At 41.5% G+C, this 24,075-nt stretch overlaps 1 protein-coding gene across 4 annotated transcripts in view; it reads right to left on the bottom strand.

Annotated features, from left to right (window-relative positions):
* Nucleotides 1–24,075, bottom strand: part of lats2 (large tumor suppressor kinase 2) — a 39,473-nt gene that overhangs the window by 6,362 nt on the left and 9,036 nt on the right. For all 4 annotated transcript variants that reach the window (XR_004221052.1, XM_031895589.1, XM_012956267.3 and 1 more), the window contains 3 exon segments: nt 9,086–9,218; nt 6,095–7,605; nt 399–981 (listed from right to left, as the gene is read on the bottom strand). Coding sequence is in view for 3 of the 4 variants with exons in the window: in XM_031895589.1 (XP_031751449.1) it covers nt 399–981; nt 6,095–7,605; nt 9,086–9,218 (2,227 nt within the window). In the remaining variant the exon portion in view is untranslated.

Here is a 24,075-nt window from a genome sequence, read left to right as displayed (position 1 = left end):
TTGGGCCATTGATCAGATCATAATGGAGGCTTAGGAAACCCATCATTATGGTCAATGACTTGGTGAAAAATTGGAACTACTTCGCAAATAAGACTTTGCTTTTATTTTATGACTGAAAATGATCTGAGCCAATGCCATTGGTATGCAGTAATCTGGCATGCCATGTTCTTAGAAAGCAAGGATAATACAAAAAAAAGTCCTGTCCTCATACAGGCTAGAGCCATACGGGTGCACTGTGAAGGCCACATCCAGCACCCAGGTGTCCCATGGAACAATGCTAAACTAAAGCCTCTTTGTATTCGGGCAAAACATAATCCTTAGGATTAGAGCCTGTAGCAGTAACCGCTGGGTTCACACACAACCTGTTCTACAAACTAGCAATATATTTTACTTCTTACCTTTTTGGTAATATTTTGAGTTATGAGTCCACCTAAAGCCAGTGCACAGGCCAAAGTCAGTCAGCTTGATATGCCCATCTAGATCTATGAGGATGTTGTCCGGTTTGATGTCCCTATGGATAAATCCCATTTTGTGGACACTCTCAATAGCGAGGGTTAGCTCCGCAATGTAGAACCTGGCAAGGTGCTCTGGAAACACCTCCATGCGTATGAGAAGGCTCATCATGTCCCCACCTGGGATGTAGTCCATCACAAAGTACAAGCTATCTTTGTCCTGGAAAGAGTAGTAAAGTTTCACTACCCATTCATTATCAGCCTCGGCCAGAATGTCCCGTTCTGCTTTTACATGGGCTACTTGGTTCCGGTTCAGCACGTCCTTTTTCCGCAGGGTTTTCATAGCATACAGTGCTTTGGTGTCCACTTTGCTTGCCAGACACACTTCCCCAAATGCTCCTATTCCTAGCGTCTTGATTTTTACAAATAAAGACTTATCCATTTTAGCCCTCTTTAATCTGTTATAATTGGACTCCTTTTGATACAGGATTTTCCGCATTTGCTCTTGAATGGCTTCACAGAGGCCAGCCTGTCGGATCAAAATGATAATTGTTACTACACTTGGCAACAACATTGTTTTAAAGTTTCCAAGTGGGCTTCACGTAGATGCTAAGCACCACTGGGTACAAGGGCATAATACATGTAATATAACAGCCTGGAAATCTACCCTGGAACAGCAACCAATGGCAATCAATCAGACATTTACTTTCATTCTTCCAAAGCTGGTCATACATCTAAAGATCCTCCCATTTATGGAGGTAGCCTTATCTAGCCACACATGTGCAAGTTGGTCATATGCAATCATTTGTCCCCTGGTCCAATGATACAGTCATACAGTGGGCCAATGGAGACCCCAATGGTCAGAAAAGGACTGCATCAGTATTCCAATGCAGTCCACACCAAATGGGATTTTCAAATTGGTGCAATATTTGTCCAGATATAGGTTATGTAGGCCATCGTGCCCAGGTCAATAAGCTGACAACTCTGTAAGGGCCAAGTCAGCAGCTGTCTATGGCCACAAAAACTACTCAAAGATTGGTTGCTCCAGGTTTCTGTTCCAAGGCATTTGCACCAGGTTTTTTTGAGTTGTATTATATAATTACAAACATAATGAGGTTCATTGGATAAAACTGTAACAGACACTGTTCTAGAAAGTTCCTAGATTCTCTTGTTAGCAGTAAGAAGCCTACCGTGTGCCCACAACAAATCAAATGGCTATAAATGAGCGAGCCTATGTTTGGTGCTAAAGTCACGGGACACGGAATGAAGTATTTTGTGGTCTGATGTCATAGCCACAAACAGGAAGGGCTTGCATTCTCAGTGGTTTATTCCTTCTCTGCGACTGTCCCGTCTTTGGGTTAGACAGTCCAAATAGAAATGATGCCATAAACAGCACCTAAATATAGCAAACCCGACCTCCTGATTAAAGCTATGGCTATTTCTGAGTTCTGCAAATGCCCAAAGCACTGCTAAACGAACCAATGACACTCTGGCTACTGACTGGCTAGCGTGTCAGTAAGGGGCACATTTTGTGAGGCTGCAAACAGCCTCTTTGAAATCTTTTAATACCTGCCAATCTAGTTGTTCAAAGGCTAATAGTAAAGCAGCAGCATCCCTTTCCTTTTCCTCCTCTAACCCACTCGGCCCCCTCCTGTAGGAATTTGCTTTGGCTGTTGGCTACTGAGCATGCTCAGTTCCAAGCTAAGGCAGTGAATCTTTCAGCTCAGATTACTAAACACGTCCCCTTTATTCTAGCCACCAATAAAGAGATGGCAGTGCTGGTTCCTATAGAAACTGTGCTCTAACTTTGATGATGTGTCAAAGGAAAAATGGCCACCGGGTGAGCTGCCATTTGTTTTAGGAAAATGTGATGGTGCTGGCAAGCGGAGGGGATATATAGTAACATAGTAACATAGTAAGTTGGGTTGAAAAAAGACATACGTCCATCAAGTTCAACCATAATGCCTATATATAACCTGCCTAACTACTAGTTGATCCAGAGGAAGGCAAAAAACCCCCATCTGAAGCCTCTCTAATTTGCCGCAGAGGGGAAAAAATTCCTTCCTGACTCCAAGATGGCAATCGGACCAGTCCCTGGATCAACTAGTACTAAGAGCTATCTCCCATAACCCTGTATTCCCTCACTTGCTAAGAATCCATCCAGCCCCTTCTTAAAGTTATATAATGTATCAGCCAGCACTACTGATTCGGGGAGGGAATTCCAGAACTTCACAGCTCTCACTGTAAAAAATCCTTTCCGAATATTTAAATGGAACCTCCCTTCTTCTAAACGGAGTGGGTGCCCTCGTGTCCGTTGGAAGGACCTACTGGTAAATAAAACATTAGAAAGGTTATTATATGATCCCTTTATATATTTATACATAGTTATCATGTCACCTCTTAAGCGCCTCTTCTCCAGTGTAAACAGCCCCAACTTGGCCAGTCTTTCTTCATAACTGAGACTTTCCATACCCTTTACCAGCTTAGTTGCCCTTCTCTGGACCCTCTCTAACTCAGTAATGTCCCGTTTGAGCACTGGAGACCAAAACTGAACAGCATATTCTAGATGGGGCCTTACCAGCGCTCTGTAAAGGGGAAGAATAACCCCCTCCTCCCGTGAATCTATACCCCTTTTAATACAGCTCAAAACCTTGTTTGCCCTTGCAGCTGCTGCCTGGCATTGCTTGCTACAGCCAAGTTTATTATCTACAAGGACTCCAAGGTCCTTCTCCATTATGGATTTGCCTAGTGCAGTCCCATTAAGGGTATACGGGGCTTGCATGTTTTTACATCCCAGGTGCATGACCTTACATTTATCCACATTAAATCTCATCTGCCACTTAGCTGCCCAGATTGCCAGTTGGTCAAGATCCTGCTGCAGGGATGTCACATCCTGGATAGAATTGACTGGTCTGCAGAGTTTTGTGTCATCTGCAAACACTGATACATTACTCATAATACCCTCCCCTAAGTCATTTATGAACAAATTAAACAAAAGTGGACCCAGTACAGAACCCTGAGGGACCCCACTGAGGACCTTATTCCAAGTAGAGAATGTACCATTAACAACCACCCTCTGTACCCGATCCTGTAGCCAGTTTTCTATCCATGTGCAAACGGCTTCACTAAGACCAATAGACCTTAGCTTAGAAAGCAGTCGTTTGTGGGGAACGGTATCAAATGCTTTGGCAAAATCCAAATAGATGATATCTACTGCATCCCCACTGTCCAGCTTCTTACTTACCTCATCATAAAAAGCAATTAAATTGGTCTGACATGACCTGTCCTTCATAAAGCCATGCTGATTACTGCTCATAATGCCATTCTCCACTACATAATTTTGAATGTGATCCCTTAACAAGCCTTCAAATAACTTGCCCACCACGGATGTCAAACTTACAGGCCTATAATTGCCAGGCTGAGATCTTACTCCCTTTTTAAATATGGGAATGACATTCGCCTTCTTCCAATCCCTAGGTACCATACCTGATGAAAGAGAGTCTGAGAATATCAGAAACAAGGGCCACTGCAATTCTGCCCCTAGCTCTCTCAGTACCCGAGGGTGTATTCCATCTGGCCCAGGTGCCTTGTTTACATTTATCGTGTGTAACCCTTTAAGCACCATATCCTGCGCCAACCACTGTGTAGTTGGAGCTGAGGCAACAGTGCAGCTATTGGGTGGGACTTGGCCCACTGGCTCCTCTACTGTATACACAGAAGAAAAGAACTGGTTAAGCACATCTGCCTTTTCTGTATCCGCTGTAACCATATTGTTATTATAACTCAATGGGGCCACACCCTCAACCTGCATCTTTTTACTATTAATATACTTAAAAAACTTTTTGGGGTTAGTCTTGGCCTCGGCCGCGATGCGCTCCTCATTTTCTATCTTTGCCTTCCGGATTGCTGTTTTACAACACTTGTTATAGTGTTTATAATCATTAAACGCAGCTACTGTCCCCTCTGACTTATATTTCTTAAAAGCTTTCCTTTTTCTCCCTATTAACTTCTTTACCTCAGAGTTAAGCCACATAGGGTGATTCTTAACACTTCTACTTTTTCTTATTAATGGAATAAATTGAGAACAGTAATGATTTAATATCATTTTAAATGACAACCATTTCTGCTCTGTGTTTTTATCAGAAAACATAATGCCCCAATCTATGCCCTGAAGCGCTGCCCTTAAGGAGCTAAAATTTGCCTTCCTAAAATTCATTGTCTTTGTTGCCCCCGTGTAAATTTGTTTCCTGCACCAAACATTAAATGAAATAACATTATGGTCACTATTACCCAGGGGTTCAACCACTTGCACATTTGCTATACGTTCTGGGTCATTAGAGATCACTAGATCTAGTATAGCATGGTTCCTGGTTGGCTCCTCAACAACCTGTGACATAAAGTTGTCATGCAGCAAGTTTATAAACTTGTTCCCATTTACTGTCCTGGCAGTACTATTGCCCCAGTCAATATCAGGGTAATTAAAATCCCCCATTATTATCACTTGCCCCAAACTAGCAGCCTTTTCTATTTGCAACAGGAGCTGGGCCTCCTCCTCCTCACTTACATTAGGGGGTCTATAGCATACCCCTACAATTAGTTTGGTAGATTCCTTACTATCTGTGAGAAGCTCAACCCATAAGGATTCAGCTCCCTCTGTTAACCCCATCACTTCCTCCCTAATATTTGCTTTTAATTCCTGCTTAATGAACAGACACACTCCTCCTCCTTTTCTATTGCCCCTGTCCCTCCGAAACAATGTATACCCCCCAATATTAACTGCCCAGTCATGAGACTCATTCAACCAAGTTTATACTGTACAAATTATGCTGTTTTGGTGGGGAAGATGTATCCAATTTATATACATGGTAGGCAAACTTAGGTTTTACATGTCCTTTAATATACAACTGTTGCTAGTAATAGAAAACAGCACAAGATTTTGAAGGTATCCATGTTTGGAATCAATCAATCAATAAACAGTGCGTAGTGAGTTATAATCAGTACTTAGTGTCACATGACTCTCTGAAACATGTGTATTATGATAAACAATGTACTCCCATTGTAAAATATGAGGATATGAAAAGTTAATTTGGAGTTCCCTGACCTGTATAGAAGTAACCCAGCTTCAGCTTCATGCTTTTATAAGGTCAGGGAACTCGTTAGTGACTTATAATACCATTATATTTTACAATGAAGGGTAAATTATTCACTATATCAAAGCAGAGCCATGACTATCCTGTATTGATGTAATAATGAGTCACATGACTCACTCAGACTTATCTTATAACAAATAATATAAATATTAGAGAATATTAGAAATACTGGAGTTCCATGACCTGTATAAAAATGGTTTGTGGCCTGGTAACTTTATATGGTCATGGGACTGACTATGTTATCAAAGCTAAACCAACCGATATCCATGGTACATGGGAGCTTCTTAGTAGATTGGTAATTAGTTTCATCAACTTCTCTTCAAGCCCTGATCATTCAGCTCATGTTGAAAAGGGGTGTATACTGTCCCTTTAATCATGTATAAAGGGCAGCTTACTAATCCCTGGCACTTACTATAAAACACTGATCAACAGTGTAACACACAAAGCAAAACCTGATATAAAAGAAGTAGAAAAAATAAAGAAAGCAAATACTTCGGCCATTTCTTGTTCCAGTTGTAGTCTCCTGTTGATTTTCTGCTGGTAGGTCTTTAGAACATTCTCCACGTGTTGTTCCATGTAGAACTTATAGGCAAAAGGCGAGTAGCTTTTTATTCTGGACTCTCTCTTTTCCTCATCTCTGCTGTTTTTGCGCACGGGAACGGGTGATGTTTGAATCTGCTTTTTATCCTTCCCTGATTTAACAACTTTGGGGGTCTTGCTCACTTTGCTAGGTTTTGGTTCCCCATTGGCTTCATCTACTGGACCACACGGTACATTCTCAGAAACACGAAGGTTCTGGTCCATTCCCTTGCATAAGGCATTTAGTTCATGCTGTTCTGGGTTGTTCTGAAGCAAGAGATGTTTTGGATAAGGAGGTGGTGGAAATCTCATATCTTGATTGCCATAACCTACATCCATGCCATACGCATTTGCTGCTCCCATTGATGAGGTGTGTGGCTCCACCATCTCTACCTTCTGTGTTTCTAATTTTTGTGCTTGAGCAGCTAGCCAGCTAGGATGTGAGGGGCCTACAGCAGTTTGTGGCTCAGGTCTCGCCACCCTCATGCTCTTTACCGGCTGGAGTATATGAGTAGATGTGACAGTAGTGACAGTATTAGGTGCAGTCATGGAAGAGTCAGGTTTGTTGGGTGGGGTCTGTCGCATCACCACTTGCTTTTGTTGTTGGTGGTTATTGAAGGAATTAGTACGACTTGGCACCTGTGAGTCCGGTCTGAAGGACACATGCTGCCTCGGAGAAGAGTCTAAACCTGGGCCTTGCAGAGAGTCCCGGCAAGGCTGTGAGTTTTGCCATGCATTGCCAATATCATAGAGATCCATGTTCAAACTATTTCTTGATGGCGTCAACAGGGCTTGTGGAGTGTCTGAAAACTCATTACCGTATGGTGAACCTCTGGATATCACATGCATCTGATGAGAGGGAGGACTCGTTTGCTTGTGGTGAGTGTGTGGCATGTACAGACCAGAAGGAGCCTGTGTATAGGCATGTCCTGGACTGGTCTGGGGTATATTAACATAGCCTCCATCTTGCTGCATCTTGTTTTGAAATGATGGTGTTCTCTGCACGCTATAGCCCATGGGATCCCCTTGCACCATCATGTGCTGCCGGCTATAGTGTGGACTACTTGAGGCATGAGGCGTTTGTATTGGCAGACCTGGGCTGTTGTGACTCCCAATAACATAATTAATCACAGCAGACTCTGCGTTTGTTACATATCCCTTCTGCTGGTGGCTGACAGGGGAGTTGTGAGCACCTACTACAGGGAGAGGCCTTTGAGACGGGCCATTCAGTGTGGCAGGCTGAGGTGAAGAAAGCAAGTAGTCCATGTACTGCCGCGGTACCTCACTGAGGACATTGGCACCTTCTGCTGCAAAGCCAGGCCCTTCATAAGCTGCATTGTTCACCGGATGATAAGGAGAAAAGGTCTCATTTGATCCTTCAAAGTTTGCTCGGTGAGATACACTATTAGGAGGTGTGACTTTTCCTTAAAGTAAAAGAAAAGATAATCAGTAAAAACCTTAATCCAGCAGTGCTATATTTGTTCACAGCAATAAATGGCCACTATAGCCAGTTTCTCAGGACCCTTTTTGAAGGACTTGTCATAGTTCCAACAAGAGTGATACAATGTGTGGACCTGCCATGCCAAGAAAGAAATATTTTGTTGTTTATTAAGCCCAGGTTAGCCCTGTTGGGGCATCAGAAGCCCAGACGTCCACCGGATTTGTGGATGACAGCCCTTATCACTTCAATTAATATAACCCTATGCAGTGCTTTAACTTACATACCGATCTAATCTCTTTTCTTCCCTCAGGCCTTACCAACAGTATGTGTTTGCTGGATATCCTCATAGCAGCAGCAAATGAAAAGGGAAACCGTGACAGATCCACCTGGGCTACTGATTGATCTCTCTCGGTTACTATGTGGGTTCCACAAAACATGCACTGTTGGTGAGGATAAGAGACAGGTTGGAGACTTGTCAGAAAGGAAAAATAATAAACCTCTCAATAATGGATTTATGCCACATAATTGTCATGGCTTAAAGATTCCATGATCGGAAAAATAAGTAGCACTGGCTGTTTTTGTGTCTTTTTATTATAGTCGCTAATGTAGTGTAGTAGGGGGCAACTCCAGGGTATAATGTCTATACACATAAATGTAGCCAGGCATTAATGTCACTCTAGCAATTATAAAAGGAAAATTAAAGTCTTTCATTAAAAAAAAAATATTTTCACAGTGAATCTTATTTTAGCTACATCTGAATATTGGATAAAAGTTTTGTACAACTTTATAAAAAAATAGTATATCTAGAATCTCGGCCATAAAGAACTTCTGTAGTCTGCCGTAATGGAAATAGAAATAGCCACTACTTAATATAACATTACACATTATTTGCAGGCAGCTATAAATATTTTTTATTCAGACAATAGTGTTATTCTTGATAAGGGCAAGTTAACCACAAACTATGATGTAACATGGAATACCCTTCACACTTGAGCAGTAGCAATAGGCTTTTACTGTGGCAAGCAGCATTATATTTCCTCCAAAGATAACATGGCACACGTCAGCCAAAAGACCATCCAAAGGCACATTATAAGCGCTTAAGATAGCCAGAGTTATATTAGGCTAGGCTGATGCAGGCCAGTGGAATCCAATAGTAATAATGTTAAAAGAGATTATTAGACCACACTGTTGTTGGATAACAAAAACCAAAACTCTAGTTTGGCACTGATCCCCCTCGGCGAATGCGTGGGTTTACTGGCAGAGGCACATAGGGTTGCACACTGGCAATGATCAAATCAATATTCAAACGATCAAGTAAAGTAAATCAGCCTGTGGACAACATGAATGGTCAAGTATAGAGGTAGAAACGCATTGACCAATTACAGAGAGCTGTAAGGCCTTCCTTTGAGGCAAGTTAGTTCCAATACAGAGTGTTCTGACCCACGTGTGTGCTATATCCGTACCTGGTGATGTCTGCTTGATCACTCGAACAATCTGCTCATTCCTCGGGTCCAGATAACCCATCTTACTAATATACTCCAAAGCAGCTTCAATGCTCCTGCTCCCAGTCTGCTTCAGAGCGCGTACTGCCATTTCCTAAGGGTAAACAAAAGCGCATATAGTAACTGTGCGACACCAATGTTCTCTCCAGGATTTTGGCTCGGGAAATGTGCAGTCAAATTATGTTAACATTTTTCAACTTAAGAAATTATTTTAATTAATAAATAAATCAGCATAAGGGGATAATACAGTGTTTTCCCCCAAAAGTACACATCCCAAACACTGTCAGTTTGCCCATGCTTGACTGAACTGGTATTTGACCAATTCCATCACCTTCTGTTGAGCATGTGATCAGGGTTTGTTTTCATATCAATTGGGCTCTGCAGAAAATCTCATCCATTTAAGGCTATACTGGCCATGGATAAGGTCTGGAGCCTTCAACTGTACACAGGCCCCCAAAATAATCTGATTTTAGGCCCAGGGACAGAGATCCCCTCATTTGGTGATGATGCCGGTTGAGCAGATCTTTATGTGTATGGGCAAGCTTTTTGGATCAGACTCAAATGCTCAAACTTTAAAGGCCTAAATAATTAGAGTTACAGAACTGCCGGACTTATAAACTAAACAGCTGAACATCCTTGTGGATTACCTAGTTTGCTCTTCCTAAAATCACTCTTCTTTTTACCAGATCATATCCTATAGCTAACTGGATGCTAATGTTAACTGCACCAGGGGCAAAAGTAAGTTCCAACTGTTCTATCATATTGTTACCCTTCCCAACTTAGCTGATTGGTACAGGGCAGTAACTCTATGGACTTCAATCAAGATAAGGCAGAATGAAACCTAAACCCCTCTTTCCCTGCAGAGCCCCCTCCCCCCTTAAACCAGTTAATCTTAATACTGCCCCCAACTCATACGTTGCCAGCTGCCATCTATATCTGTCTGACATCTTGTCTCTGGCTTTCTAGTGGCCAGAGCCAGCACAGTTGCTCCAAGCCAACATTAGCTGCCAGAGAAAAGAGGTCAAGAGGCCAAATACGATGGATGCCAAGCCTTCTTATGCCTTTATCATGGGGTCCAAGAGAGTGGGGCTGTACTGGGGAGTGAGTGGCACAGTCCAAGACAGAGAAGGAAGGCTCTGCAGGGGACTGGAGTGGTATAGAAGTGGGATCTCACGGTTAAAACCAAACTAAGGGGTGCCACTCCTGCTGTATCCAACTCCCACCGGCCTGTTTCCAGTTGCCCACATCCAAACCTAATCAGGTCATAGTTTATCCGTGATACTTTACCACTAAAATAATCGGCTAAACATTATATACAATCACATATGGCGAACAGACAGCAAAAAGCAAATAAGTGTTTTTACCATTTTCTGATTTAAGGGCAAGTTCCTCTAGCATGATGTACGCTGGTGGGATTCTAGGAATTTACGGTTGGTGTGTGTATAACTTTGTGTTCTGCTGTTCTCTAGTCTGAAATGACATTTCATCACTCTCACTAACCCCGGTAACCAGGCAGTCGGCTGAATGGCCGACAGAAAGATCATTAGATACAAACATTGCACTTTTTAATGTTATTCATTAAAGGGCTGGTTCACCTAATTTCCAGCTCTCAAATGAGGGGCCACTGACCCCAACGGCAAAAATACTGTGTGAAGCTACAATTATATCGTTTTTACTACGGTTTTATTATTTATCTTTCTATTTAGCCCCCAGACTCTTATTTAGGCCACATTCTGGTTAAGAGGGTAAATAGAACCCTAGCAACCAGATAGCTGCTGTGTTTCCAAACTGAAGAGCTGCTCAACAAAAAGCTAAGTAAAAAAAACAATAAAAAAATGAAGACCAACTACAGACTGTCTCAGAATATCACTGTCTACATCATAATAAAAGTTAACTACTCCTTTCAAGGAGCTTTCCTTGTACTGCTGTATAGATGTGCTACGTGCCGTGGTGGTGGAATCGTGCACAAGTGTGCCTATTCTGGCAAACCCTGGAACTAACGCTACCCAGAATTCCATGGTTCCCATAGCAGGTTGTGTCAATAGCTGCAACAGACCTGCACCAAAAGCAGCACAAACTAATGCCATTTTACTACTCAATGCCAGACGCAACCCCCACTGAAAAAATGTTAGCCATGGTTGTGGCCGTTTTGACGCATCAGACACAACCGCAATGGACGCTACCCTGCTGTTGACTGCAATAGCAATGGAATTCTTCTGCACAGTGATTATTAAGGGTGAATTTTCTGAATACTAGTGAATCCTTTGGGGAACGGAGTTAAGAAGAAATCTAGATTGAGACCATGTGTGACGAGCAGAATTACGAGGACGGTCTATAAATTGTGGAGCGTGCTCATTCTTGCCATTCTCCTGTGGGAAAGTCAACATTTCATACCTACTTATTGAAGACAGATTTCTAGGAACTGTATATATTGGAAGGGAAGTGCTAGTGTGAGCTTCTGTCCTCTCAAATGCAAAATAAAATTGGTTGAGAAAAAAAAAAAGGTTCATTCTTGTCTTAAACCCTAGCGATGAAACCTTTCAACTTCAATGGTATGGACTTTATTCAGCAAAATCTCTCAGTTTAGCTCAAGAAATATTTATATAAAAGACAAGAGGGATCATTTATGGCAACCTGCAAGGGGGATAAAACATGGCCACTGCACCGGAAATTGCATTTTGCTCACTGCGCTTGTAGACATAATGGGTTGAGAGAATTTTCTTACACAAGAGGCACAAAGTATGTTTGGCACAAGCCCTCTTTAGTTACACTGAACAAACGGGTATACTGCCCCTTTAAACTGAAAAGTTAAGAAAAGTAAAAGCTTCCATTGATTAATAAAAAATAAATATCAGGATAAAAAGACTTAAATGGGTTGTTCCCCTTCAAGTCAACTTTTAGTTTGTTATAGAATGTCCTGTTCTCAGGAAGTTTTCAGTCGGTCTTCAATTTTTTAGTTTTTTTTCCCCTTTCTCTTCAGCCTTTCTAGCTTTCAAATAGGGGTCGCTGACCCTGGCAGCCAACAAATTATAGTTTTGTGAAGCTAGAGTTTTATTGTTATAGGTATGGTCACCTGATTACTTTCTGTGGATTTCAGTTTGGGTAATGGGAGGGCGAGCGTGTGGCTAATTCTACAATCAAACTGGGGTCTTCTGAAAGGTTTATAAATATGATCCAGATGAAAATAAAACAGAATACTAAGCATGCACTGCCCCCTCCCACTATTTAAAAATGGAAGTTCTAATTTCTACTATTTCCTAAGGTTTTGAATGTTTTCTCTTTTTACAGCCCCAAGCCTTACTTTATTTTTACTTTGCTTTTTAAAATGTTACTCTTGAACCAACAAATGTATTGATTTTAGCTGTAATATTGGTGTGTAGGCGCCATCTCAGTGCATTGTGCCTGAGTCTGAGCTTTCAGAAGGAGCCAGCGCTACACATTAGAACTGCTTTCAGTTAACCTATTGTTTCTCCTACTCCCATGTAACTGGAGGAGTCCCAAGCCAGACTTGGATTTCTTACTATTGAGTGCTATTCTGATATCTACTGGGAGCTGCTATCTTGCTCCCTTCCCATTGTTCTGCTGATTGGCTGCTGGGAGGGGGGATATATCAACTTGCAGCGCAGCAGTAAAGTGCCACTGAAGTTTATCAGAGCACAGGTCACATGGCTGTGGCACCCTGGGAAATGAAGAATATGGCTAGCCCCATGTGAAATTTCAAAATTAAAGTTTTTGAAAAACAGATTACGATGCAGGATTCTGCTGGAGAAGCTCTATTAACTGATGGGTTTTGAAAAAAACACGTTTTACCATGACAGCATTACTTTAAGCTGCCAGTGGGCTGGCCATTAGTGTCAAGGCTTAGCAACCCAAGGATCTTATAGCAACTGTAGATGTCCTCAGTCAAACCAGGTCATAAACAGCACTGTCCATTGTAGGGATAATGTATATCTTGCACGGATTATGACCTTAAAGTAACATGGAAGATATCTTGTGAGCAAGAAGGTTTGTGAGAAAATATTTCAATGGGGTATTTCACACAACCCTGGGATACATGTATAATAATATATATATATATATATATATATATATATATATATATATATATATATATATATATATATATATATATATATATATTATATATATATATGGGCATTGACCCAGCAACGGTTGGTAAACCAATGACCCAGTCAAGCTTGGGTTAAACCAGGGGTGGCCAATACATCGATCACAGTTCACCAGTCAATCCCCCGTGGATTTCTGGTGGAATTGTGATGAAGCCTGGGATGCGTAAGTGCTGAGTGAATACATACGTACGCATTCACGCCGCACTTCCGCATCCTTGGTCATCGGCAGATTGCCGATGAAAAAGGTCTGGCTACCCCTGGGTTAAACCAATCAAGCTTTCACTTCAGTTTTCACCTCTGTATTAAAACTCTGCTGCGTAATACTATGGAATGCATGAGGGCCACCCATGTGTTTTAACAAAAATACTGTACTTGTTGGCATCATAGATCACAGGATGGTCCCTGAGAAATTGTTGCATTTGATCATACCACATCTGAACGCATGGAGAACAAACTCCATGTTTAATTTAAAAATATATTAAAAGGGTAACTATGCTATATAAGAAGATTGTGCGGCTATCTTTGGAGCCTGAATTCTTTTGCAGAATGAGTTGTAAATGTTGCGCGTTGGACACATAGCTACATAGCTGGGAGTGCAACCTGACTAAGATGGCACAGCCTGACCCTGGGAGACAGATGCTTGCCACAATGGGTGGCCTTTCTATAATTAGATTTCTGCCCTTGCACCATGCATTTCGCACTTTGTACCCTGCCCCACAGGTTGCGCAGGTCCGTGCACTGCGGTATGTTCCATGGGATTTGCACGTGAGTCCGAGTGCCTCAGACACGTAGAAATGCAATTTATTATTGAACAGGAAAGGAAAGTATATTTCACTTGACAACCGATTATTTCTGCACAGAGCGCCCACGCTGAAAGGAGTTACCCAGTAGGGATTTAGCAAACAATATAGGGTGTTTGTTTGGCTAGTTTACACTAAACATGTTTCTATTAAAACAAGGATACTCCTGTGAAAGACATGCATAGTTGTAAGGTTATTGCCCTGGGGTAAAACAAAGCAGGCATTCTACCATTTGACTTGATTTATTGGGCTCCATGTAGGTTTCCTTTGAACTTGCCAGAGCGAGCAGTACGGCTTCCATGAATTACTATAGTATGCATGAGCCCTGCCCTAGCCACTGCAAGGGACACCTGGGAAATGTTGCCGCCACATTCTCCTATAGTAAAGGTTTCATTTCCCTGTATTTTGTATTGTATGGCTAAACCTTCTCAAGATAACAAATTCCTATATATAAATATGGCAGCGATGTGCGGAGTCCAGTCACGGGTTTAACCTTTGGTCAAGTGGGATAGGGGTGAAATTTGGGCAACCATGGAGGTTTTGGGTTGGGTGCGGGTCAGACAGTTTGCGGGTTAAGGTGGGTAGAGTTTTTTCTGACCCGCACATCACAAAAATAAGGTACCTTTTCTATTGTCTTGTCTACTTTACTTTGTTTGCACCCTACTAGCTTTCCATTCAAGATTTCCTTGCAATCTGACATAACCCAGGGCTTTGGGCTCACTCTCAAAAAGGATCCTTAAAAAACTCTATCCTTAGTTACGCATGCCATTTTCCATTTCTGCCTCCAAACCCCATTTATTTCAAGGTAATGTTGTCAATGAACTGGAATACCAGTTCCACACACCACTCCCTGACTTGGCATGGTGGCCCCCTTTGCTAGGGAAACATGCAAGCTATCTCACACAATTGTGCCTTACAGGACCATATGTTAGGTGTATGGGTTTTGTTCTCCTTTAAGGACCTAAGTTAGGACCCCAGGAGTGGCTACCTGCCCCAACTGCATTACTGTACTCCCCAAACACTGGACCTAGCTTCAACTGTGCCTGAACATATCCAAGAAAGAAGCATGGTGACAAACCCCACTGCACTACTGTACTTTGAGAACAGCGAGGGCAAAGGGGTTTGTGCTGGGGAAGCAGCGGTGTGCCATGGTTTGGGAGGGTGGAGGCCACTATAGGGGTCCTAACTTCTGTACATGGGTTTCCTTCTCCTGTAAGCTGAAAGGTAATAAAAAAACAACTCATCAGCTTACATTCCAATTGTGAAATCTCAAACTCAAAAATTCCACCAGTTGATGAAATCACATCTTACAATCCTAAAGTTCAAAAACAAATGGAAGAATGTATGGAAAATCCCCTCCTCTACTACTAAACACCTCTAGTTCCTTAAGAACGAATGCACAGATGCACCCGTTGCCTTTCTGCACTACTATGCATCTGTTGCACACTCAACACTCTATTGTGCCAGTCTAGTCTTAAGAAGGAAGCACCAAAAGACAGCAAACAAGCAACAGCATTGCTACTAGCACTTTACAGCCACAAAACATCAGTTTAATGGGCCCAGTAACCTGGTTGGAACAGAGGTGCCATTAACAATGCGGTAACTCTTGAGTGAGTGAAAAAATACACAAAAACACCAAAACTAAAAAGCACCAGCAAAAGTTTACTTTTTTTTGTTTAATTTGATAAATCTCAAAAATTTGCAGCTAAAAAAAAAGGGGGGGGGAGCTGCCAATAATTGCTTTTTTGCCATAACGATTTGAAAGAAAAAGCTTTAACACATTTTACAACATAAAAATCATCCTTGATTTTGAATAAATCAGCCCATACAAGTTAGGAGAAATAAATATATGTGTATGTATGTCATTTTGTCCACTTTTAATTTTTTGAGCACACTAGATTAATGGAGAGAAAATATTCCAAGGTCAAGGTATTTGCACACAGAGCTGCAACTGAAAAATGACTGAAATTCTTCATACATAGCTGACCAGATGAAGATTCCACAGGGAGGCCAAACCCGATCCTTTAGGGAGCAGCTGTAGGCTCCTGAACACCCGAAGGTTGGAACAAAATAGTCTTTTATGTTACATTCTCTGTTAATAGAGGAGAGGAACAACTGACGTGAGGTGGGTGTAAAGGTAAACGATAGGTTGGGGGGGGGGGGTATGGCCAGCTTAACAGAACATCAACTTGCCATGTGTAACAGCCCTAAAGGTGAAGGACACACAGAGCTAATAGTAGCTGCTACTAAAATAGACAATGCTAATAATTTACTGATCATTTTCCCTACGTGTGTTTTAGCAGAGGCAATTCTCAATATTGTCTTTGGCAGGGTATTTGCTGTTGTTTAGTAGCCATGAAAAAATAGCTGCTACTAGTAGTTCAGTGTGTCTTCATCCTAAGGGTTCTACTACTGTCTTGAGCTGCATGGCATTAAAGTGCCGCCTTTTCTAGAAAATAACAACCTTCCTACCTTTTTGACCTTCTTCTCTAATAATTACATTGGCATCAAGCACCATTTTATCTGCCAGGTTAAAAAAAAAAAAAAAAAACCAGGTGGCAACCATATCAAATGGAGTTTGCAGCCTTGAATTTATTGAGTTTATAATAACAAAAGTAATATTTTGCAAAAATAAAAAAGTGGTCCCTTCAGTGAAAAGTTGCAACTAGTACTATTCTAATATAAATGAGAGGACTAATGTAACTGATACTTATGATACTCTTGTTTTAAAGAGGAAATGGTTTTATACTGGGAAAAACTACTTTAAAACCGAGATGACAAGTCTGTATTCAGCAATGGTTCAGTATCTTAAGGGTGAAGACACAGAGCTACTAGTAGCAGCTACAAAAACAGAGAATGCTGTGTTTTACCAGAGGCAATTCTCAGTATTGTCTATGACAGGGTATTTTCTGGTATTTAGTAGCTGTGACAAGTAGCTGCTACTAAGTAGCTCCATTTGTCTTTGCCTTTAGTCTATAACAAATAAAACTGACTATCCAGTATGGCCAATGTTCTGTCACACAGCAGAGCATCAGGTTGTGTGACGTCCCTGTAGGATCTTTTATTAGGTTGGCATCTAGTAAATACCTTCAGAATACTCAGGTTTCAGGCCAGATAAATTAATTTTTGTAGCTGGCTTTCAGAAAATACGCATATCCAGTTGGGGTCAGGGACACAGCAAATCATTATACTGATGTCACTGCTGGGTCTCTTGACGATTGGTCCTTAAGGTGGCCATACACGGGCCGACTATAGCTGCCGATATCGGTCCCTTGGACCGATTCGGCAGCTAATCGGCCCGTGTATGGGGAGAGCAGATCGGCCTGGCCGACCGATATCTGGCCTGAAATTGGCCAGATCTCGATCGGCCAGGTTAGAAAATCTGGTCGGATCGGGGACCGCATCGGCTCGTTGATGCGGTCCCCGATCCGACTGCCCCATTGCCGCCCACATAATCCGATCGTCTGGCCCCAGGGCCAAACGATCGGATTATTATTTTTTTTACCTAAATGGTCCCCGATATCGCCCACCCGTAGGTGGGGATATCGGGGGAAGATCCGCTCGCTTGGCGACATCGCCAAGCGAGCGGATCTGCTGGTGTATGGCCAGCTTTAGGGTTGTTTACAAAGATATAGTCCAGAAATGCACAGATCTCAGCCTCACTGTTGTACTGATCTAACTCTCAGGAAGACAGGGGAGAGGGAACTTCCTCAGTTTGAAATCATGGAAATCATTTCTTGCCTCTTTATTATAGGATTGTCGACTTTTCAATCCCCGTCAAATTTCCAGTTTGACTTACATTATTGTAAACATAACATAACAAATATAATTATCCAGCTTTTCATTCTTACAGTCAATATTCTGTATGTTTTTGTGTGTTTTCTACCCCTGAAGCTGAAACAGAGGCCATCGCAGCTAGGAGGAGGGTTTAAAACCAAGCAACAAACAAACAAACAAAAAAAAGCTATGAGTAACCTGTAAAAAACATGCTCATAAATAATGCTTCGTGGGGCCATTGGTTCTAAAAGGTGTTTTTTTTCTAGAAAAAAAAAAATACCCACATTTCTATTTTTTTCTTTTTCGCTTTCTTCTCTTTTGATAACATAACATGGATGTATGTCTAGGAAGATTTTCATTTATCCGGGTGGTGATATGCAGTATCTACTAGAATTAAGCCTAAAGTAAAAAGTACAGTTGTTTAATACTTAATTCTACTAGATTACTGAACATGAATGTATAACAAAGAGGGATCTTTCAATCATCTAACAACCAAGGGCTATAGAATAATACAAAGTGGATGCACCATAGTTTAGAAAAGGGATCATATAAGGGCCCTTGCAGTTTAGTAGGTTCTGGACTGCATTCATGGCCCAAACTGGATTTGTGGTCTAGACTGATCAGAATATGACACGTAAAGATGACTGTTTTTGTACCGTACATGAGCCGACTAGCTTCTAGTTGGTTTAAACGATAATGAATCAGCAACTGGTACCGGCCCTGTGTTGTATAAAGGAACTGTGTTTTTATACGGTCACATAGTTCCTCAGTGATTAATAATACCCTTATAAATTATTATTCTTTATTTATTCCTAGGCACATTACATAGGTTATACATGAGTTAAGAGGGCCGTACACGTAACAATTATGGTCTTTCGTTCATACCTTCCACTGACATTCAGGGATGAGCCAGATATGGAGGAAGAAACAACAGGAATTCTACCCCTAGCTCTAAACACAGCTTTTGTTCAGGCGCTGTTGAAGGCACCCAAGCAAAGGCTGCGTTTAAGGCTGAATCAAAATCTTTTGTCCCATTCGATCAATGAGATGACCAATATTCAATGATTTTGCGATATTGGTTGTCTCATCAATCCACCATACACGCACCGAATATCGTATGAAACCTCGTTTCGTACAATATTATTGATGCATATATGGCCAGCTTAACATCAGTCCCTGCCCAGTGGAGCTTACAATCTAAAGTCCCTATCACATTCCCATCAGCCCCTGCCCCAGTGGAGCTTACAATCTAAAGTCCCTATCACATTCCCATCAGTCCCTGCCCCAGTGGCGCTTACAATCTAAGGTCCCTATCACATTCCCATCAGTCCCTGCCCCAGTGGCGCTTACAATCTAAGGTCCCTATCACATTCCCATCAGCCCCTGCCCCAGTGGAGCTTACAATCTAAGGTCCCTATCACATTCCCATCAGCCCCTGCCCCAGTGGCGCTTACAATCTAAGGTCCCTATCACATTCCCATCAGTCCCTGCCCCAGTGGAGCATACAATCTAAGGTCCCTATCCCATTCCCATCAGTCCCTGCCCCAGTGGAGCTTACAATCTAAGGTCCCTATCACATTCCCATCAGCCCCTGCCCCAGTGGAGCTTACAATCTAAGGTCCCTATCACATTCCCATCAGCCCCTGCCCCAGTGGCGCTTACAATCTAAGGTCCCTATCACATTCCCATCAGTCCCTGCCCCAGTGGAGCATACAATCTAAGGTCCCTATCCCATTCCCATCAGTCCCTGCCCCAGTGGAGCTTACAATCTAAGGTCCCTATCACATTCCCATCAGTCCCTGCCCCAGTGGAGCATACAATCTAAGGTCCCTATCCCATTCCCATCAGTCCCTGCCCCAGTGGGGCTTACAATCTAAAGTCCCTATCACATTCACACACACACTAAGGTCAGTTTTATCAGAAGCCAATTAACCCGCCTGTATGTTTCTGGAGTGTGGGAGGAAACTGGAATACCCAGAGGAAAGCTACCTAGACATGGCCCCATCTACAGTATTTGCTGCATGGCCAGAATGAGAGAGGTGACTGTTCAGAGGCCTCCCACCGTGCGCTGCAGCCCGAGGGGTTAATTGCAAGTATTTTGCATTCCAACTATAAAGCTTCCAGTACACTTAGAACAGTGTGGTCCTGGAAGCGTGTGCTTTGTGGGGGGGGGGGGACAATTTCCTTATAGCTACACCAGCATACCGTAATGTCAGGGGAAACATGTCAGGATAATTACTAGCATTCCTACGCTTTTATACAAGGAGGCGTTGTCTCTTCCTTAGGACTGAATTGGCTCAATCAGAACTAAGCATGCTAAGTCATCTATAGCAAAATCTAAGCTGCCCTAAAAGTGCCAAAACTTGTTCAGATCCCACAGGGAGATAAATACAAAGCCTACACGCCTAATGGGCAATCATGCCTTGTTCTTAGCTAATCAGGATTTATAATGTCTACAGTTATGTTTTTATAAGGAAATGATGGCGGATTCACTGCTTGAGGTATCAAACTGTATCAGTAGGGCCCCAGAGACATGGAAACAATAGGGCATATGTATCAAAGAATGAAAATACAGCTAGCTACAGTTCATCTTTGGGACATTTCACAGCTTTCTATTCATTTTTATAGGATTTTTATAGTGATATTTATCGAAGGGTGAAAATACAGTTTCCTCTATTTTCATCCTTTGATAAATAGAGAGCTAGGAATTTCCCTCTGAGGACACGTTGATGTCTACATGCCAGACACACAGTACTTTTTTTTTTCCCCAAGTGTCCAATGTGGAAATTAGTAAGGGCTAATGATATTTTGGGGTCTCTACATGACACTGGTTGGTAATCCTAGGCATTTGGGGCAGCAGCCTGTTCAGTGGACCCATGGCAATCACATTTAGCAAGTTAAATATTTGTTACCTAATGATATATGGAGATAAGACGTAAAGGTAAAGTGCAAGCTTTAAAAAAAAAAAATCTAAAAAAAATCGAGAACTGGAAATGGAACGAATTCTGATATCTAAAGTCTGACACAGAGGGAAATAGGATTGCCAAGAGCAAAAACTACAAAGTTGTGTCATTACGTGACAACGTGACAATATTCAGACAGAAACAAATGCAGTAAGAGACAGAAAGGTTAACCGAATTTGAAACTCAATTGCAAACCAAAAATACATAAAGTGTTCCACCCTGCTCCCATTGTGCGGGAGTTTCCTGTGCCACAGCAAGCATTTCAGAAATTCTCATCACATGCACTTTTTTTACGCATGGATCAAAGAACACATTAAAGTCTCTTATTTCCAAATCCAAAAAGTCCCTGTAATGACACTTTTCTTCCTGAATATTATGCTGATATACTGGCTCACCCAACTAGGTCAAATAATGGTTCATACCAATACCGATTACAGACACGTGACAAAAGGTTAAGTAAAATACTGTCCTTTTGGTTTTTACTTAGTACTTTGTCTCCGACTAACAATTGTTCCAACTGTAACAATTAATCTCTTTATTTTTTTAAAGAATAACTTCTGCTCCACTTCACTTTTTGCAGTTCTAATGATTCAGATCATCAGACAATTAAAGTTGTCCAAGTGGCCCACAGGCTGAATGGTCAGATACAGTGAAGGATCGCCCCGTGTATGGGCGCCAATAGAAAGATAAGCTAAAAAAAATAATAGATTTGCTAACAAATGCCCACAAGCAGCTGACAGGGGCACAACTTGAGTGCTGATGGACCACACTACTCGCTGTATCCATTGAATGTTTGAAGCTTTTCTCTGTCCAGGGTAACTGTGGCAAGTGCTACTTTCTGTGCAGGGCTGAAGACCAATTTGTATTGGCCACATCCTTACAGAAAGAATTCATAGGGACAGGCTACAGAGGTGTGACCACATGCAAATAAATCATTTGAAATAACAAATGAAGCCAGACTCGCAACATGAAGAAACCCCTTATCCTTTTTTGGATTGTCAAGATTGTAAGTAAACCTGCTGCTAAGCAATCTGTAAAGCAGGGGTCCCCAACCTTATTAACCTGTGAGCAACATTTAAATATAAAAAAGTTGGGGAGCAACACAAGCATGATAAAGGTTCCTGGGGGTGACCAAAAAAGGCTTTAATTGGTTATTTTGTAGCCCCTATGTGGATTGGCAGACTATAGGAGGCTCTGTTTGGCAGTACCCATGATCTTTGTATATTGTAAGCTCTTTTGGGCAGGGCTTCACCTCTTGTATCGGTTATTGATTGCTTTATATGTTACCATATGCCAGAAAGACAGACCTGGTGTTGCATGCTTCCAGCTTTTAAAGGACATGTTAACCCCCACAAAAAAAATTAATCCGTGAACAGCCTCCAAACACACCCTCCAGTCTAGCAGCCAATGAAGAGGTGGCACTGTTGGTTTCCATAGAAACTCTGCTCTAAATGTGCACTCTGCTGGAGAAACATGGTTTTTCTCAAAAGCTCCTCTCCTGAGCTCAGTTCTCATTACAGGGCACAATCCAAGCAGGATTTTCAGCAAAGTTACCTCTGCCTGTGTAAGCCTGCATTCTTCATTGCATGAACTTAATAGCACACATGTGCTGAAATTTAAACAGAAAAACTTCCCGTAGGGCTACAGAGTTAAAGGGGAACTCACAGCAACAGGTTACCAAGTCGATGAAATTGGTAACAATATCAGACTCTTGCACAGACCATGAATGTAAATTATTCAAACCCTAATCAAGACAGGCAGCGAGCAGAACAGCCTGCTAATGGCATCAATGATCAAAAAGCCTTTATGCAATCATAAAGATAGGCTAAGGGTGCCACAGTAATATTAATGGGCAGATTTACTTACCTACACAAAAATGTAAAGATCGCCACCCAAAACCTGGCAAGCCTTTAATTTGTCTCAAAAACTCCCTTGTGGAAAAAAAACATTTTTTTTAATGTCGTTTGGCAGCAAGCCGAAGCAATCGACTGCTGAAAAAAAGGTTCATGCCCCACAACAGGTGGCCAATGTTAAGTGTATCTGCCCCTAAGTGTAAGATCTACTGTTGACAGTCTACTATGCATTTATAACCATTGTATAAAATATAATTTAGGGGCGCTGCAGCTACCCCGGGCTGGTGCTGTTCTCTCCTAACAGGGGCACCAGCCCGGGGTAAAAGGTAAGTGATTGAAGTCAATTGGGGGTGCCTAACATTTTGGCACCCCCAAGTGACTTTGCCTTTCTTTCTCCTTTAAATGAAAGCAGTGACAAGCAGGCTTGGTGCCAAAATGCACTTGTGCTCCTAGGTCCACCTTTTCTTCCTCCTATTAGCTAGCCATACACAAGCCACTTAAAAGGGTGGTTTACCTTTAAGTTACTGACCCCAGCAACCAAAAAGGCTAATGCTCAGTAAGGCTACAATTTTACCTTAATTACTATGACAAACACAAGGCCGCAGGCTCCATTTATAACTACACAGTTTACAGAATATTAAAGGCCTGACAACGATCCCCAGCAGATCGAAACGCGTAGATATGGAGGTCTAATAAAGTATCTATGGTTGGACTTTATGCCGTGAGTGCCGTTTCTGAAGGTATATTATATATATATACATATATATATATATACATATATATATATATATATATATATATATATATATATATATATATATATATATACATATATATATATATATATATATATATATATATATATATATATATATATATATACACACACACACACATACACAGACAGTGAACCGCACTCACCAGGACGCAACACCGGGATTTCTTGCCGTTTATGCAACTTTAAATATATGTTTTGATTTTTTCACAAGAAATCCTGGTGTTGATGGTCTTTTTTATACTATTGGAACCTTTTACCGAGCACCCGACATATGTTATGTAGCGGTGTGCCATCCTTTGTATATATATATATATAAACTATTATTATTGTATCTGTACATCCAATATTTCTGTCCACATTAGGGCCTTTATCAAGGAAAAAGCACAAGTAAACACACTAGTGATTTTATACCCAAGCCTCCCTCAGTTCAAAAAATGGCACCCCAATTATATGACATCACACATTCCAAAGTCAAAATCAATTAACTGTCAACTGTAAAACAGGACCTAAATATGACTTAAACATATATATAGTATGCCATATTAAAAAAAAAACACCTCATAAGCAGAGGCCTAATTTAATAGCCCATTAGGTAAAACCATTTAATATGCCTGGGTGCTGCTACATTTAAACACAACAAAATTATAACT

This window comes from Xenopus tropicalis, chromosome 2 (genome assembly GCF_000004195.4).
Source record: "Xenopus tropicalis strain Nigerian chromosome 2, UCB_Xtro_10.0, whole genome shotgun sequence".
Classification (NCBI taxonomy): Eukaryota; Metazoa; Chordata; class Amphibia; order Anura; family Pipidae; genus Xenopus; species Xenopus tropicalis.
Note: the sequence above shows the minus strand (reverse complement) of the source record. Positions and strands in the feature narration are given on the sequence as shown.